At 38.6% G+C, this 18,959-nt stretch overlaps 1 protein-coding gene across 3 annotated transcripts in view; it reads right to left on the bottom strand.

Annotated features, from left to right (window-relative positions):
* LOC131352733 (lethal(3)malignant brain tumor-like protein 4) overlaps positions 1–18,465 on the bottom strand; it is a 73,007-nt gene extending 54,542 nt beyond the window's left edge. Inside the window, exons 1-5 of one of the 3 annotated variants that reach the window (XM_058389059.1) lie at positions 18,387–18,465; positions 6,693–6,774; positions 5,600–5,693; positions 5,461–5,515; positions 5,190–5,278 (exon numbers count right to left, since the gene is read on the bottom strand). In XM_058389059.1, coding sequence (XP_058245042.1) covers positions 5,190–5,278; positions 5,461–5,515; positions 5,600–5,677 — 222 coding nt within the window. In that variant the 5' untranslated portion in view covers positions 5,678–5,693; positions 6,693–6,774; positions 18,387–18,465. The remainder of the gene's footprint in view (positions 1–5,189; positions 5,279–5,460; positions 5,516–5,599; positions 5,694–6,692; positions 6,775–18,386) is intronic. The other 2 variants (XM_058389073.1, XM_058389064.1) reach the window with 2 other exon arrangements.
* Between the last annotated feature and the right edge of the window lie 494 nt (positions 18,466–18,959).

The raw sequence follows: 18,959 nt of genomic DNA on the forward strand, positions 1-18,959 counted from the left end.
CAAAAATCTGTGTTTAATCATTTCCCAGCGCTTCTTCACTGGTCGGATTATGACCAGAGCATTGCTGTTGTTCTGACGTTTTCCAACCAATGATCCACCAGCCAATTAACATCTGCTCAGACATGTGGTAGCAAAGGTGAATTTGATGGAAGTTAGTCAGTAAGCCCAACTACATTTTGGATGTACACTACCAGTCAAAAGTTTGGACACATCTTCTAATTCCATGGTCTTTCCTGATGTTTATTTCTTTCTACATTGTAAAACAATGCTGAAGGCGGCCGAAATACACAATAATGTCGTTTGAACAGTTGATATTGAGATATGTCTGCTACTGATGCCCTGTAAAGCCTTCATAACGCCTCTAATCTGAGGTGCTGTTAATTGGTGATTTCTGAGGCTGGTAACTCTAAACGAACTTCTCCTCTGCAGCAGAGGTAAGTTTTGGTCTTGCTTTACTGGGATGGTCTTCATGTGAGCCAGTTTCATCATGGTGCTTTTTGGTGTCATGGTGTCTTAAAATAACAACTGACTGTTTTTTGTTGTCATTACATATGGATTACTTAACTCCATGTGTGTTATTTCATAGTTTTGAAATCTCCAGTATTGTTCTAGAATGTAGAAAATAAATCCCTAAACAAAAAACACTGAATTAAAAGGTGTGTCCAAACTTTTGACTGGTAGTGTATGAGTATTCAGAGATAACATGTCTTGTTGTCTGTTTTATCAAAGTAGTGTATGATAAAACAGACAATAAGACATGTTATCTCTGAATACTCAAACAGCATGCAGGATATAAAAGGGCATTACAAGGCATTTCATTCACCTCCATCGTATCCCTTTTTGTGAATACTGAGAAGGAGCGTCCCTGAGCTCAGGTTGCTATGGAAATGACTACTTGCTCGCATTTCTAAGGAGAACAGATGTCTTGTCATGTCCCTTCACGGAGAAAGTGGCCACGATGGGGAATGCTGCAGGCATGTTCTATAAGACTTAAGGATATCTAAAGACTTCTGAATTCTGCCCTAATTATATATGACGGACATATGATTAAATGAAAGTTTGGGCATGTTTCCAGGTACTGAGAAATGAACAGAAAATTCATTTCAGTTCATTTCTATTTCTATTGCACAGAAATCTGGCTGTGGATCCCTAATGAGCAGGCCAGAGCCGAAAGTAGCCAGGAGAAACAGCCCGAGACGTCATATGGAACAATTTTTGAAAGGAACTAGACTCAAATGGGAAGCTGTCCTCTTCTGGTAAATAGCCATTAGTTGCATTATGAATCATTACTCTTTTCTAATTGTTTTTTATAATACATTTGAATTATAAAAAGTCAAACCTTACTGTGTGTTTAGAAATCGTCTGTATGAAACATGCTTACTGTACATCAACATCTTGTATGTGGCAATCCAACATACACTACAGATGTCAAGCTTTCATTAGTGCTGCAGCAAAAATATCAGTATGAGCACTTCCAATATAATAATATTAAACAGAAGTAGTTTAATGGTTTGTGTGCATAATCTGCATTATTATTGCATTTGTAAAATCACAAGCAAGAACATTTTTATCCCTGGATAATCATGATTGAATGAAGTGTTTTATATCCATGTGATGTTTTCCCCACCGCGACCTTCACATATTTGTTTACTTCTTGTTTATCATGTACAGTGAAGTGAGCAATACTGCTGCTTCCAGCTTTTATATTTGCACCGTTCGCACGATTTCACGGGACTAAAGCAACAGACGACGTTTCAAATTGACTAAACGAAAAAAATCAATAAATAATACTCTGTGTGCAAAAGAACATCTGCTCATCATGGTGTTCAGGATGGTGGAGGAAGCAAAGTTTTATTTAAAAGAGCAGCGTAATATCGTCCTCGGCCTCGCAATTCAGCCCGATATTAGAAAGCGCAACATCCGTCAACTGCTTTTCTAATCAATATGATCCCTTACATAAATGCTGCCTTCAGGCTTATAATTCTGCAAGTCCCAGCTTTATAGCAGCTGGCGTGAGCGGCTCAGGGAAATTTCCAGTGTGTAGAGCTTAGCCCACACCACTTACTCACTGAGCAAATGACCTGCGGAAAGCCCACTTCCATAAAGACAGTGCTGGAGGCACAAACACTCGACTCAACACATTAATCATAAAAGGAGCTATTACGCAGCTGTAATAAGAGTTCAACAGAAAGAGATGCTCAACGAGTAAACAGACCAAAAAGAAGTCTCCGGAGTAAACAGGTTCAATTCAGTGAGATGCTGCAGTCAGCACATCGTTCCACACTGCCTGTCAGGAATATCTATAATTATGCTCCCTATACAGGAACATGAGTGAAAGTACTTATGTTTAACTTTCTGCTACTTCACTTCTCACTGAATTTAAGCAAAAAATAAACCCTTGGCAGCATGGAAAGATTCCAAGTTTGTCTTCATTTTTAAAAATTGGGCCCAGTGGGACACTTAACAAGTAAGGGCATGTTCAGTACATGTGCCAGTTTGTCTCTACAGTCCGGCTTTATGGTAAGCAGACAGTTCGACTACTTGCTCTATTCTAGTGCTGACAAGCTAGAGCAATAAGGTATAAATGAGCAGACACATGTAGCAAACACCGTTAATATTTGCCGATAAAATCAGCTAAGGTTACAGTTCTGACAACCAAGTGCCAGTGTTGGATCTGAACCGCCTTTCTGGCAGATGCTCTTGCACAGGCATTAGTCTGGGTGTTTTAGAATAAACATAACAGAAGTCAGACTACTTCATCGATCGCCGCTACAAATAACACAAACTTGGTTACGTGGCTTATTATAAAGTTGGTCTTATGCTATGACAGACTTGTGCCTGCAAGTAGCAAATGATTGAGCCGTCAGGTAGGTCATGCCGAGTGGAGTGTTCTGGGGTTAAAAATGAAAAGTCAGAGCTGTGACATGGGTGTTGGGTCAGAACTGGAGAAAGATTTGCACATATATGCTATAAATCCGCTCAGATAAGTCATCAATTTCGGATACAAAAGAAATCTGTAGAGAGGAAAGCGAGAGAGTAACTAAAATGGATTTAGGGTTTTTTTTTTTTTTTTTTCTTATGCCATTTGTTGGTTCTCTAATATTGGGCCTCATTTATCAAGCTGGATGTAGGCCGATTTATTCGTAAATCATTTACTGGGGCATTTACGCAAGAAATTTTGTATTCATGAAAATCCTGTAAATTTGATACAACATTTGTATCCTGCTCGGTCTCCTGAGTTTGTGCGTATAAGATGTCCGACTAATGCAAATTTTGACAATTCAAACGCATGCACATGCACACACACAACCATTTACACTGCATGGATCTGAACTGGAAACTGGAGTACCCAAAGGAAACCATCAAAGTATGGAGAGAACACGCAAACATCACACAAACCCACGGTATATTAACCACTAAAGCCACTGTGCTCCCATTATTACTATTATTATTACTATTATCATACATTATTAAATATTTGTATTGGCATAGAAGTGAGTCAAAACTCCCAATTCTGCCTGTTAATCTTTACCCTTATCATTCATTTCATTCTCCCAGCTGCCTGTGCGCGTTCATGGACACACACACGGCATGCAAATAAGCCGTGTCAGGGATGTGCTGTGCACCTTAACGGAGCTCAGCATACGCACGGCTCATCTGAATCATCCTCATTACGATATTTTATCAGTTATGAAGTTGTTTTTTGCCAAAAACTGATAATGACAACAGGTTAGTTGATAACTGGTCATTTGTGTGTGGGCATTATTTGTCATTTTAAGCACAACAATCAAGTCAAAGTCGCTTTATTGTCACTTCAACCATATATAGCTGATGCAGAACACAGTGAAGTGAAACAACGTTCCTCCTAGACCAGAGGCGCTACACATAAAGAAAAAGTACAGTGACACAGACAACCATAGAGCTAAACATAGAGATAAAACTAAACTATACTTAAGGTGCAAAAAACTTGACATACAACAAAAGTGCACAGGATGACAAGACAAGACAGTGCATACAAACAACATATAGACCGACTCTGCGCAAAAGAATAGTGTTGACAGTGAGTGCAAATAATAGAGTTAACATGTAAACAGGATCAATATAAAGTGTAAAGTAAAGTGACATATGCGTGCAAACAGGACAATTTTTGTGTGTGTGTGTGTCCAGCACAGTATAGATCTCTGTTGAAAGCAGTTCTCAGATGTGATGCTGCATTTTCACTAGCTAGCTAGAATTACTGAGTGAGGTTAAGAGTAAATGTGCAGCCTTGAGGAAACCCTGTTATATTCACAGCAGGGCAGGTTAGGACATTTTACCCAGCAGGTAGTTATGATTATTGTACATGATTCTGTGCACATGTGCCTGTTATAGAAGGAACTAGCACTTGTTGAAATCGAGAGGTTTTGCTCTTTTACATAATATTCAGTATATGTGAAAGTCACAGATGTGGTAATAAACCTTTTCAGAAGTTTGTAATAGCAGCAGGAGACGGTTACGTACATCCTCAGAGTCAAGAATACAAGGACTGCATCCCAAATAGCACACAGTACTACTTAGTTTGCAGCATGCCTTTTGGAACAGAACCACAAATTCTCTCTGAACATCTGTTTATTTGCCGCTTACAGCCATGACAATAGAAATCTTTACAGCAAAGGATGCAGTACATGATCTGAAATGTTCTTCCACAAGAAACTTGCAGTAGCATTTGCCTACCAAAGAGGGTGAAATTCAAAAGATTTACGTCTGCTTTAAACTAAATGAAAGGCCACCTTTTATTCATGTTTTCACAATTCCCATTATCACGAATGCGAACTAATCTGCCGCATACATTGAAAGTAACTGGATGAACTGGGGCTACATTAGAAGTGTCACAGTACATCCGCTGAAGTGTGAATTATGTGGCCTAATGCCCGTCTCTAAACACGGGCATATTACAAGCACACTGTCCTGTTATTAATAGGAAAGCAAATGACCGCAAACAGAAAAAAACTATTTTAAAAGGTTAAGACTAGATATCATGCATGATAAGGTTGAAAGGAGAGACACTGCACACAGTAGAAGCAGCTCACAGCTCCCACTTGTTGACTGCTGTTATTTTATGTCCTACACAAAACCTGAAGCAACCTAAACAAGCATTTATTTAGACTTCAGAGAATTGAAACGCTAAATGCATGCAGAATCATCCTTACTTCTGTAAAGAGTCCCGAGGGGGCTGCGATGGCTCCTTCCTCTTCCAAGTACTGATCCCATGACCAGGGCCTCTTCTTACTGTTAACTGCTCCAATGCAAAATCACAGTCGTAAAATATAAAATCACGCTGTATAAAATGACTTAAAGTTTTATGTTTAAATTGAGTGCGCCACTAACACCTTCTCTAAAGAACTCGTAAAATCTAGTACTGATTTAATTAGCTGCGCACAACAGAGCCTCGGAGGCTGGATAACATGAGAGATGTTTTACCGACAGAAGTGGGCAATTTATTTTTCATCTTTGTCGCGTCGTCTTTGGGACGTTCCTACGGAAAAGAGAGCCGGGATACTTTTCAGATCACGGGTAAAACAGTCAGTGTGGCTCAGATGAAGGGCAGGTTGCTACTCACTCTGAGACAGTACTCCTCTGACACACTTCTAGGATTCAAACTCTGTTTCCTTTTCTTTCTGTCCTCTCCCTGCATCATTAGAGAATGATAGACTCTGGAACGAAATGCAAACAATAGCAGTTAATAAAATAAAAGCCAGGGAGAAAACCAAAACAAAACAAAACATAAAACACATGACTTGAGTAGCGGTGTGCCTGATGATTCATATTTCTGCTGGAAATAAGCACTTTTGCCAGTGTGTTATCAAACGAAAATATAGATTTGAACAACAAATGCTTAAGGATATTTTTTATTTATAGTCTCTAGGCTGATTGTGCATCGTGAATAAAAGTGCTTGAAAAGTATACCGCATATCACTGTGGGTTTTGACAGATCTGTATTAAAACAGGAGCGCTTCTAACGGACTGCTACGAAACAAAATGAAATAAGCAGAGAAGTGGACCAGGGAATCCTCTTGAATTTGGCTTAGTCATCTTAGCAAAACACTGTTTATCATGTGCTGATATGCATTCTCAGGATGCTGAATCACTAGATTAGAATTTAGAATAATAAGCTCAAATAAATAAATAAATAAATAAATAAATAAATAAATGTTTTATTTATTTATTAAAAATAACGAGCCTACATAAATTAAATAAATGTTTATTTATTTATTTATGTAGGCTCATTATTTTCAATAAACAAACAAACAAACATTTATTTATTTATTTATGCTCGTTATTTTTAATAAATCAATCAATCAATCATTTAATATTGATATTTATTAAATATACAGAACCTACAGGGAATGTTCAAAACTGCATATCTTTCCTTCTGCTCACATAAAAAAAAATTTAAATCACAAAGGTAATTGTTTAGTTGCAGGACCTGTATTACAGCCTTGTGAATGGAGTTGCATAATGAAACAGATTTCAAGTGATAAAAGACCACACTTGTTCAAAACAGGCATTATACATATTGTATAACCTTTACATTGCCCTAAAAGACACACTATTATTTTCATTAATAAGCTTCAGTAGTCACACCAAGCATGGCACTGTTCCAAAATCAACACCACCTTTAAATGACTCACTGTATTAGTGTTTGCACTCACCTAATCCACCCTATCAGGGAACTGGCGCTCTGACTCCCATTCCAGTCACATTCTACGTCCTGATGCTGAATTGCTCCGAAACCTGCCATTTAAAGCAAAAAAAAAAAAAAAAAAAAACCCACACAATCTTTTCTTAAATCTTTTCGAACACTGATGCTTTCAGTAAAATCCGATAAGAACATGCGTTTAACCGGACCGTTTAGTCTAATGCAGTGGCAAGTGGCAGTAATTTGCACACTGCTGCACTGAGCCTGTATCTATCTTAGGAGAGAGGTGGATCATTAGACCTACAGCACTCAATTAATGCAGTTAAAAAAAGGATGACCAAAACCCTCAGGGTGCACTTTCCCCTGGGTTTCACTGATCATAATTAGTCAGTGAATATACCGCACAAAGACATTAAACGACTTCAGCTATAACACCAACATTTCTTACAATTTCCTCATGTAGCACTAGGACTACTGAGATCATTTAGCTGATAAAAAACGTGTCTGATATCAAGGCAACATGGGCTTTTGAAACCATACACTGAAAGACATGTTATGTTGAACAACAAAGAATCTTAGAGTCAGCTTTAGATAGAGCTAAGACCCACACACACACGCGCACGCACAAAAAAAAATCCTGATATCTTGCCTGTACAAGCACTCAGAGTGGAAAAACCACTGAACAATGATGTATTAAAAAATCTGACACTGGCAAATTTCTGCAGACCTTCGGTGTTTAGAAAGTTTAAAATGATTTTTGCTTTAAAAGTAGATCTGGAAGAGCTTGAGGAGTAGAACAAACAAGGACACAGGATAGCAACTACATGTGAGTTGGATCATATGCGAGAGTGAGAGAGAGGGAGAGAGGTGTAGAGAGGGGGAGAGGGAGAGTGGTGTAGAGAGGGAGAGAGGATTAGGGAGACAGAGGGAGAGAAGATGAGGAAGAGGGAGACAGAGAGAGAGAGAGAGAGGATGAGGGAGGGAGAGAGAGAGAGAAAGTGGTAAAGAGAGGGAGAGAAAGAGAGAGGGGGAGAGAGGATTAGGGAGGGAGAGAGAGAGAAGATGAGGAAGAGGGGGAGAGAGAGAGAGAGAGAGAGTATGAGGGAGACAGGGAGAGAGTGTAGAGAGGGAGTGAGGATGAGGGAGGGAGAGAGAGAGAGAGAGGATGAGAGAGACAGGGAGAGAGTGGTCTAGAGAGGGAGCAAGGATGAGGGAGGGAGAGAGAGAGAGTGGTAAAGAGAGGGAGAGGGAGCGGTAAAGAGAGGGGGAGAGAGAGAGAGGATGAGGAAGATGGTGAGGGGGAGAGAGAGAGAGAGAGAGAAAGAAACTTAGACACACTGTGTGAAAGAAGAGGAACATGGCTTATAACAAAACGTGTCACACACAAACCTGTCACCATCCATCACTCTTCAACATGTAAGAAATGTCATATACCAGTTTTCCCCCACATCACAACCCATGTCCCAGCTTCCAGCTCCCAGCAGACAAAATGTGGACCGTCTCTGGGTTCTGGATTCGGAACCAGAAAGCAATTTCCAATCCAAGTCTAAGTGCAGTCTGTTTTCAATCCTTTGGGTGCCCTCTTCACCTAGAGCCCTGGTTAATCATGTTTAATATTCGACTCACAGCCACGCTCCTGCCCTGAGGGCCGTGTTTCAGAAACACGGCCAAACACTGTGACCAGATCTCTCAATGGATGCAGCCCTTCAGCTCACATACTGCTCACTCCTGCATGAAATATAACACACTGGTGACGTGATGATTTCACGTGTCTTATGTTGGATATCATAGCTTTATATTCATCCCATAGTTCAGCAAACTCTTCAGCAAGAAAATACTACAGAGACACTAAGATGAAATGCCCTCGAGTTCACCAGCATTACAGTTTCTTTAGCTTTACCATTAGCCAGAACCACATTCAGTATAAAGAAAATAATATTTGGAAATATTGTGTTTATTTATTTATTTTATTTATATATAATGTTTGTTTATTTGGATTCTGAACCAACCAAACAATAAATCCAAAAGACATGCTCTTGTTGGATGATTTTGTCTAACATTGATCTAGGACTTTTGTACTATGTTTATGTTCTGTAAAGCTGCTTTGAGACGATATCCACTGTTAAAAGCGCTATAGAAATCAAATTGAATGGAACTGAATTGTTGATATCCTTATTATAATGTAATTACAAGAGTAAAAGTCAGTGCAAAATCCTCAGCTACAGATGTGTCAAAATTACTAAAGCTTTCCCAAGTCTCTGAATAAATTTTCTCCTGTAGACAGTTCTCTCAAACTGTTCAGATGTGGGTGTAAAGATAAAAGATCTACACTATATTACCAAAAGTTTTGGGACACCCCTCCAAAACACTGAATTCAGGTGTTGTTTTTCAGGGGTTGTGCTTGGCCCCTTAGTTCCGGTGAAAGGAACTCTTAATGCTTCAGCATACCAAGACATTTTGGACCATTTCATGCTCCCAACTTTGTGTGAACAGTTTGGGGATGACCCCTTGCTGTTCCAACATGACTCCACACCAGTGCACAAAGCAAGGTCCATAAAGACATGGATGAGTGAGTTTGGTGTGGAGGAACTTGACAGAGTCCTGACCTCAACCTGACAGAACACCTTTGGGATGAATTAGAGAGGAGACTGTGAGCTACGCCTTCTCGTCGAACATCAGTACCTGACCTCACAAATGTGGTTCTAGTGAAATGGTCAAAAATTCCCATAAACACACTCCTAAACTTTGTGGAAAGACCTCCCAGAAGAGTTGAAGCCGTTATAGATGCAAAGAGTGGGCAAGAGTGCATGTAAAGGCAGACGTCCCAAAACTTTTGGCAATATAAGTGTACAATGATATAACTTCTCCAGTTTGGTTCTAGCACCACAATTCAGGTGGTCTGAAACCAAGACCTGGTGACATGAGGGTAAGTACATCACTTTAGAAAAATAATGAACAACTGGGAAAAGTTCCATCAGCAAACCGAACAGGAGTATTACTGATAATGCTAGCAAAATATCCTTACATGTTTTAGTCAGTGTATTAAAAGATCATGACGCATCTGTAATCTTATAATACTGATACTGAGCAGGCTGGGGATGCTGAAATCTTTTAAAGCTGGATGTGTAACTTTACTTCATGTACAGTTCCCCATCTTGATTATTTTTAAGCTGTGGATTAGGAAACAGACACATCTGATTATTTGGTAGCTCAGGGGTTAAGTCATTGATTGGAAGGTTGCGAGCTTGAATCCCAGGTCCACCAAAAGCTGCCGCTGCTGGGCCCCTGAGCAAGGCCCTTAACCCTCAATGGCTCAGCTGTATAAAAAATGAAATAAAATGCAAGTCGCTCTGGATAAGGGCGTCTGCCAAATGCCAGAAATGTAAATTTGTGTTTTGTGTCTTATGAGGAAAGTGTGTGAAAGCCATCAGTTATCACTTTATAAAGGATTATTATTATTATTATTATTATTATTATCATCTAAATTCAGCTACAGAATCAGCAGCAGTGAGGAGAAAAAAACAAAAACTAAACATTAGACAGGATCCGTTTTGACCATGCTGCATTCTTTTCCAAACCAGATCAATCACCGATCGTTTGTCAAACAAGAGATTATCTGCGGAGTTGAAATCCTACCCAGAGATTGACATGTGGCTCAAATTCCTACAAACATTGCACACATCAGGTTCTAAGGTTAAAACACACAGGAGGCCTAGCAAAAAATAAACTCTGCCTTTATCTTCAACTGATAGTTCAAACAACCCATAAGGGCCATTAGGGGAATATTTCAGACACACGTTTGTGTAATAGACATTACTTACACCATGCACAAGCGTGAATCTCCCGGTTATCGTAATTCTCTCGCAGGCAGCTGTGCGTGTCAGAGTCAGCTGCTCTTACAGGACGAAAACAAAGAAAAGAAACAACACTGACATTCAATTGACTGACCCAGTGTGGCATGCACGACTGCAACAGATCCTAACCAACCTTAATACTGGAAAAAAACAAACAAACATATGACCAGCTTAAATCCTATACAAGTCAATAAAGCGGTCATTTCTGTTTGCTGTATAATGGATATAAACCACCGTCTAGAGACAATAAGCACCAGGGCACCTTTTACACTGCTGTCCACTTATGATGAGCTTCAGTGCAGCACTGTGATTGTACAGAAATGTCTGTACGTTGCATCAGCAAGAAGCCGGGAGGGATGATGGGAAGAAAATAAGAAATATTCTTATGCAGCTAACAGAGAGCATGGTGAGCACAGAGAGGAAGAAACCTTTCAAATGCCTATAAGAGATTAAGGCAAGACCCTAGAGGTGAATGGAGTCATTTTTAATGACACAATAAATCTTCATTAATTAATTGACGAGATTCTTTCAAGTATTTGATATTGGAATAGCTTTGGAATACAATTATCTACACAAACAAGGCTTTGTCTAATTACAGACGTGTGTGTATGTGTGTGTGTGTGTGCGTGTTTGCATACTTAATAAAACTACAATTATAGTGTTTTCTTGTTTGTGAATTAAAAATAAAAAAGTAAAATAATTAAAAATAAAAATTAATTTCAATGTGAGGAAACTATTAAAAAAATATTATTAAAAATGATTATATATATATATATATATATATATATATATATAAAAATAAAATTTTTGATCATTTTTTTATTATATATCAGATTATAAAATGAATAAAATGCAGGTAATCTATAGAATGAGGTTTCTGTTCAGGAAGAAAATGGAACAGAAAAACACCACAATGTGACTCTGGTAAGTGTGGTTGGATCTTTCTAAATAAAACCAGACAGGTGAAATAAAGATCTGTTGAGTTGAGATATTTATTACCACAGTTTAAAAGTAATTAGATGTTATAGATCGGAAAAGTTGTGAAAAACACAAAAGAAAATCCAGAAAAAGAGACTCAGCAAGGCAGGAACACAGAGAGAGAGAGAGAGAGAGAGAGAGAGAGAGAGACACAGACAGAGAGATGGAGCAGACAAAATGGCAACTTGATCACAGCCGTAGAGGAAACAATATATTTAAATGACTGATTCATGCTTCACAGCATTCATGCTTCGGCTGTTCGGTGCAACACAACACCAAATTTGACCATCTAACAATCAGAGCCCTTTTTATAGACTACAGCACCATTTACTATACGGTTGTGAAATAACAGGGATGACTTCTTCCCAGTATATTACTCACGATGACGCGGAGAAAAACAACAGACGCACAGTGGACAAAAACAGAGCTGAAACCACACCCTGAATACCAGCAACACACAGCAACTAACCATTCAAAATGCCCTTAAAACAGACACAGAGCCCAATCAGGCTGAAAAGGAGTAGCGTGTGCGCTGCCGAATTCCCTGAACACGGGTCCAATAACAATTACCAGGATAAACTAATAAAAAGCAGCTTGATTACTGTGTGCTTCTTTTCAAACTTGCTGTAGCCCTTACATTGTAATATCACAAAGACTAAATCTTCCTTGCCTTCCTGTCCTGTGTGTAAATAATTACCAACTATCATCTGGAAATTCATCAACAATATTATATTCATTAAAGGGAATCCTCCGAGGGAACGGAGAAAAGTTCCAAGCAGGAACTCTATTCACTGCTGATATTTTTGCTTCTGAAATGATTTTCCCCACATCGCGCCTTCCTCCAATTGAAGTCTAAAACAATGGACATGAAAAGGTCAGTCTTAATCCGTTTATTATCTATTATGCTAACAAATCTGATCCTGAATCACTCCCGTCTCTCTCAATGAAGCAGCGAGAGCTGACGAAAACACAACACAGTATGAAATACGCTGCGGGATATACACAGAAATAAATGCAGCAAAGGGCATAGGTTTATTATGCAACGTATCTGTCACGCCCCTAAAAAAATATATTCGTACGAAAGAGTAAAAAAAAAAAAAAAAAAGAACAAACGAGTGAAAAAGATCCTAATCTTGGTTTGTGTAACGTCTGTAAGAAATTCAATTAATTCCTGACCTGAATACGAATCAGGCTGGGGCACAGGTTAATTCGGTAATAAAGTTTCAGAATGAAATAGATCAATTTTCATTTCAAGGACTTTTCCTGGACCTTCACAGAAACTTCAGGACTGCATTGCTGCGTTTTTGCACGTGTGAAAGCGACAACAAAATGCTCCTACTCTACTACAGCATCAGCCTGAAATGTTCTTCCTGGAAACCGGACAACAGTAGCACATAACTCAAACCAGCTCCAGCTTTCTGTTATAGTGTAATTGATACTGGTGTGTATTGTAATAACCTGTATCTAGTGAACACCTCTCTCTTATTACAAGTAAACTGAATCTATCTGAGTTTAAATAACAAATCCCAGCTATCTTTTAATAAAAGATTCTTCCTTAATATTAAATTGTAATTGATTATAGAAAGATGTGTATGAAGTAGCAGTGGTACTGCGACTAGAAGTGAGAATTATTCTGCAGACATAACTGCGTTTTGATGATTTATATTTTTTAATTACAGATCAGCTCCATCACATGTCCTCCTGCAGAGTCACTCTGCACTTTGACACAAATATGCATCAATTCAGCTGCTATTCTACTTTTTAGTAGAATTAAGTATTAAGACACTTGAGATACTGATCAAAACACACACAATGTACTCCGATCAGCCACAACATTATGAGCAGTGAGAGGTGAAGTGAAAAACACTGATGATCTCCTCATCATGACACCTGTTACTGGGTGGGATATATTAGGCAGCAAGTGAACATTTTGTCCTCAAAGTTGATGTGTTAGAAGCAGGAAAAATGGACAAGCGTAAGGATTTGAGCGAGTCTGACGAAGGGCCAAATTGTGATGGCAAGACCACTGGATCAGAGCATCTCCAAAACTGCAGCTCTTGTGGGGTGTTCCCGGTCTGCAGTGGTCAGTATCTATCAAAAGTGGTCCAAGGAAGGAACAGTAGTTGGGGAGTTAAAGCTGGCCCGTGTGATCCGATCCAACAGACAAGTTACTGTTGCTCAAATTGCTGAAGAAGTTAATGCTGGTTCTGATAGAAAGGTGTCAGAATACACAGTGGATGACGGGTCAGGGCTGTTTTAGCAGCAAAAGGAGGATTAACACAATATTAGGCAGGTGGTAATATTATACCTGGTTGGTGTATAAGCAGGGCACAAACTTCTGCAAGCCACATGGCTGTGTGTTATACCAGAGTAGAGGAGCTTCATGTGTATGACAAAGACTTAAAACGTGATTTTTTTTTTTTTTTTTTTTAAATAATAGATAATCACAATCAACCCTCACGTATTGTTTGTACTGGACCTTTTTTTTTTTTTTAATTAAACATTTACTTATGCAAATGAGGCCTTCTTTAATTAAATGTGCAGACTTAAAACAAGCAAAAATCTTTTCATGCTATAAAAAAAATGTTAATCTTATTTCACACAGAACATGAAACTAACATTTTAAAACTGTCATTAAAATGAAACATAAGTAGAAAAGTTTTGGTTTTGAATAATTTTAGTTTAAAAAATATGTTGTTTAATGCTTTTTCTACCCTAGTAATTGTGTTTTGTATGTATGTATGCATGCATGTATATGTACGTACAGGCATAACATTATGACCACCTGGGCACCCTGACTGGTCCACGGCTATCCAGCCTCATATGCAACAATTTACAGTGCCCTGTGTATTCTGACACCAGCATTAACTTCACTTCCCTACATGCATCAGTGAGCCTTGAGCGCCCATGACCCTGTCGCCGGTTCACCACTGTTCCTTCCTTGGACCACTTTGGATAGATACTGACCACTGCAGACCGGGAACACCCCACAACAGCTACAGTTTTGGAGATGCTCTGATCCATGCTCTGAACTCGCTCAAATGGATGATCGGTGTACATATTTATTTATTTATGATAAAACTGCCATGTATATCAAAAGAAGACATTATATAATCATGAAACAAACAGGGAAATCACATTCTACTGGAGCTTAAGCTTTCTTCAGAGATATAAACTATCAGATGACACAGGGCTCATAAGTGGACCATGCAAATGATCCAAAAATAAATCCTTCATTAAAAATGCGTCCCGACTTCTTGTTTCAACCTGTAGCGCAAATGAATTAATCTTTCAGCAAAGAAACACGAATACATTTCCGTCAAATCATAAAATCACATCCTCAGACAATTCTTCCGTGTGTTTCGAGATCCCGTGGTAGTTTAGCAGTTACACATGCTCAGCTATGCTGTAGTCTTATCTTCAAGCAACACTGCAACAGGAAAACAGCTCGCATGCACGTCGCAATCATGAACCAACAAACTTTTCACACTTCAATTCGAGACTAAAAGTTATGCTCTGCAAATTCTTGGTTTTCTTTTGTCTTGTTTTTTTTTTTTTTTAAATCTAGCCTTCTCCTTTTTTCACAGAAAAGCTCAAAATATTATATTTTGGTAGAGAGAAGTAAATTAAGCACAATAGTCATGTTACACTTGAAGGTATTTGTTCAATGTCAACCAATAACTAATAGCAAAGTTACATAAACAAACTCGTACCAAGCAATAAATTTATATTTGCCTCAACATGAACCAAGGCTTTAAACAGGAAGTACTAGAGGGGCGGCCACAGAGCTGGAAGCAACTCTCAACTTCCCGACACCAAAGCGAAAATAAACACCATCAGCCCAAATCATATGGCATTATGGCGTTCTACATAACCGACCAGTCTACACTTGTACAAAATCCAAAGTAAAAGTCACACTGAGGGGAAACGCAAAAAACAAAAAATAAATCATCAAGTCTTGGTTCGTTTTTTTTTTTTTAGTGTAATGATAATCAATGGAAAACTAATGAGCCCGTCATGACAAACCACATCAACGCAACACATTAGAGATCCTATTAATCATTACTCTGCTTATTAAAACCAGTTTTCTCCTTACTGACTTATGAGAAAATGAAATTTTTCTGTTTGCGTATCAATAACCGACTGTCTATCTTCCACTGGACAACAGAAAATCACCCTCTGTAACAATTACAGGCAGAAAAAAAAAAAAAAATTATTTTGGTCAGGTCGATCATATCAAAATAATTCACATTTTCAGACACAAAATCTTGCAAGAGACATTTTGGCAACATAAAACATTAAAACTGTTCAGTTTTTGTTTACTCAACTTGACCATCGCATTAACCGAAACTTAGCAGAAGGTTTAAGCTCCGCCCACTTTGTGCAATCACATCATACCTTAATGAAAGGCTGGCTTCCTGATAAACACCTCAAAGCTCTGTCTAACTACGATAAATCCTTATCAACCATACTAACAAAAATGGAAAGGAATTTTTTTAAGCCTATAGTCAGAAACGATTTCTTTTTCCTAGAACACATGCATTAAACTTTTTCTATTAAAATCATTACTAACCCTATTTAAAGGGAATATTCCATATGATTTCCACCAGACTATTGATCGTTTTCTGATAAACACCTCATGCTGCGTCTAACTACGATAAATCCCTATGAATCATACTAACAAGAAAGGAAAGGCGTTTCTTTTAAAATAAAGAGTCTATAGTCAGAAACGATTTCTCTTCCCCACAACACATGCATTCCTGATATTATACTTTTTTCTATCAAGATCATTACTAACCCTATTTAAAGGGATATTCCATATGATTTCCACCAGACTATTGATCGTTTCCTGATAAACGCCTCATGCTGCGTCTAACTATGATGAATCCTTATGAATCATTCTAACTAGAAAGGAAAAGCTTTTTGTTTTGTTCTTTAAATAAAATCAGGGTCCCCCCCAAGTCAGAAATGTCTTTATAAAACGTCTATAGTCAGAAACAATTTCTTTTTCTACAACACATGCATTCCTGATATTACACTTTTTTCCCCTCAAGATCATTAATAACCCTATTCAAAGGAATATTCCATACGATTTCCACCACACTATTGATCATTTCCTGATAAACACCTTAAGCTCAGTCTAACTATGATAAATCCTTATGAATCATACTAACTAGAGACAAAAGGCGTTTTTTTCCCAAATAAAAAGTCTATAGTCAGAAACGATTTCTTTTTCTACAACACATGCAATTCCTGATATTATACTTTTTCTATCAAGATCATTACTAACCCTATTTAAAGGGATATTCCATACGATTTCCACCAGACTGGTAAACACCTCATGCTGCGTCTAACTACGATAAATCCCTATGAATCATACTAACAAGAAAGGAACGACGTTTTGTTTTGGTTTTTTTTTTAATGAAAAGTCTATAGTCAGAAACGATGTCTTTTCCCCACAACACATGCAATTCCTGATATTATACTTTTTCCTATCAAGATCATTATTAACCCTATTTTACAGGGATATTCCATACGATTTTCCACCAGACTACTGATTGTTTTTACACCGAAAAAAATCAGGACTTAAACATTTTATAGTGGCTGATTAAACGATTAAACGATTATTCCTAGATCCTGTTGTTTAAAGGTGTTTTTCTCTTGCGACAATAAAAAACAAACAAACATTTTAACACAATATTGACTTTTGTTTTGAAAAACAAAACAAATAAAATATAGAATGCATGCATAAATATGGGGGGGGAAAATAAATGATTCGGCGCAAGAAGATCAAAAAACAAATGACAAAGATTTCCAGTGAAATTTGTTGTTGTTTTTTTTATATATAATAATAATAATAAACCAGCCCCCTATATCTCCTGTAGTGTCTTATTAATGTGTCACCACTCTCATCAACACATCTGTACTAAGCCTCTCTCTTTCACACTGAGATCTAGGCCATGATGAACACAATCAACCACTGACTTTGTCCATTTCTAAATGCTCTCTCTCTCTCTTTCTCTGATCTAGATGTTAAAGTACCGAACCATGACGGCTTTCCAGTCCACATGAATGTTTATTAGCCTACAAACGACGCCATTAAAAGTTTCAACTCGCAAACAAATAACGTTAGGCATAATTTATAACAAACAACGCAACACTGCACCCTATCAGGAAACCGTCCAGAAATAAACACTGCGTGTGAAATAAATAATAATAATTCTTATTATATAAATAATAATAAATGCATTTCCAGCAGCTAACTAAAAGGTAAAAGTCCCTTCTCGCACGAGGAAGAGAGAGAGAGAGAGAGAGAGAGAGAGAGAGAGAGAGAGAGGGGAGATCAAGGAAGAGTTGTAACTGGAGCAAACTAAAATTGCTACGTGTTAAAATATGAAAAGGAAACATTTCCGAGAAGAACGAGAGGAGGAAAAGATATAGTTTCACTTAGCTTCACACAGCTAGCTGCGCGCTGTGGACTGTAGAATAAACAGTCCTGATATTGTGTAGAAATATATAGAAATGTATATGAAGTGGAATGAATTTGGCCTGCCGGTGTGCGCTCGTGCCGGAGGGAAGGGGGGCATCTCGTTTTGTTACATTAGCTCGCTTTAAACAGGAGAGAAAGCAGGGCAGATTAGCGAGCACAGCCATCTCTCTCTCTCTCTCTCTCTCACAGCGCATTTAAATACGATAGGGGAAAACACACACTCACTCACACTCACACTCACACATATATATATATATATATATATAAACACACGAGTTCATATTCGAGCGTCTTTCGCACCCCAAAGGCGACATCCTCCCCGAGTATCGCTATAAAACTAAGCGCACTAACTCGGGGTTTGTATGAAATTATTTTAATTCCTTACCCCACACGCCAGTCGGTATATACGCGTCAACGCTGTGACAGTCAAAACAGGGCTCTCCTCCTGCACGCACTGCGCATGCTCCGACACAGCCCTCTACTGGCCTGTAGACTACATATCAACATTTTTGAGATCTGAACAGAACAGGTGTGGGGCTTCATCAGGAGGATGTCCATCCATCCATTCAGCCATCCATCCATTGTCTATACCCGCTTTATTCCTAATTAGGGTCACGGGGGTCTGCTGGAGCCTATCCCAGTGCACATTAGGCGAAAGGCAGGGGTATACCCTGGACAGGTCTCCAGTCCTTCACAGGGCCACACATATAGACAGACAACCACACACACACACTCACATTCACTCCTATGGGCGATTTAGAATTCCCATCCCAATATTATGAACAGCAGCTACGCTAATGCTGTTCCATTGTTTTCCCTTCTTCTACCCATCCCGAGGCATACAGAGACTATGCCGGCTCCAGTGGTATCCGGAGATGGGCCAGCTCCAGCTGGGTTCTGCTTTGTGAGGATTGGGGTATTCAAAGCAGCGCTGTGGACAACAACCTCCTTATTGACT

Source organism: Hemibagrus wyckioides, linkage group LG01 (genome assembly GCF_019097595.1).
Source record: "Hemibagrus wyckioides isolate EC202008001 linkage group LG01, SWU_Hwy_1.0, whole genome shotgun sequence".
In the NCBI taxonomy this organism is placed as follows: Eukaryota; Metazoa; Chordata; class Actinopteri; order Siluriformes; family Bagridae; genus Hemibagrus; species Hemibagrus wyckioides.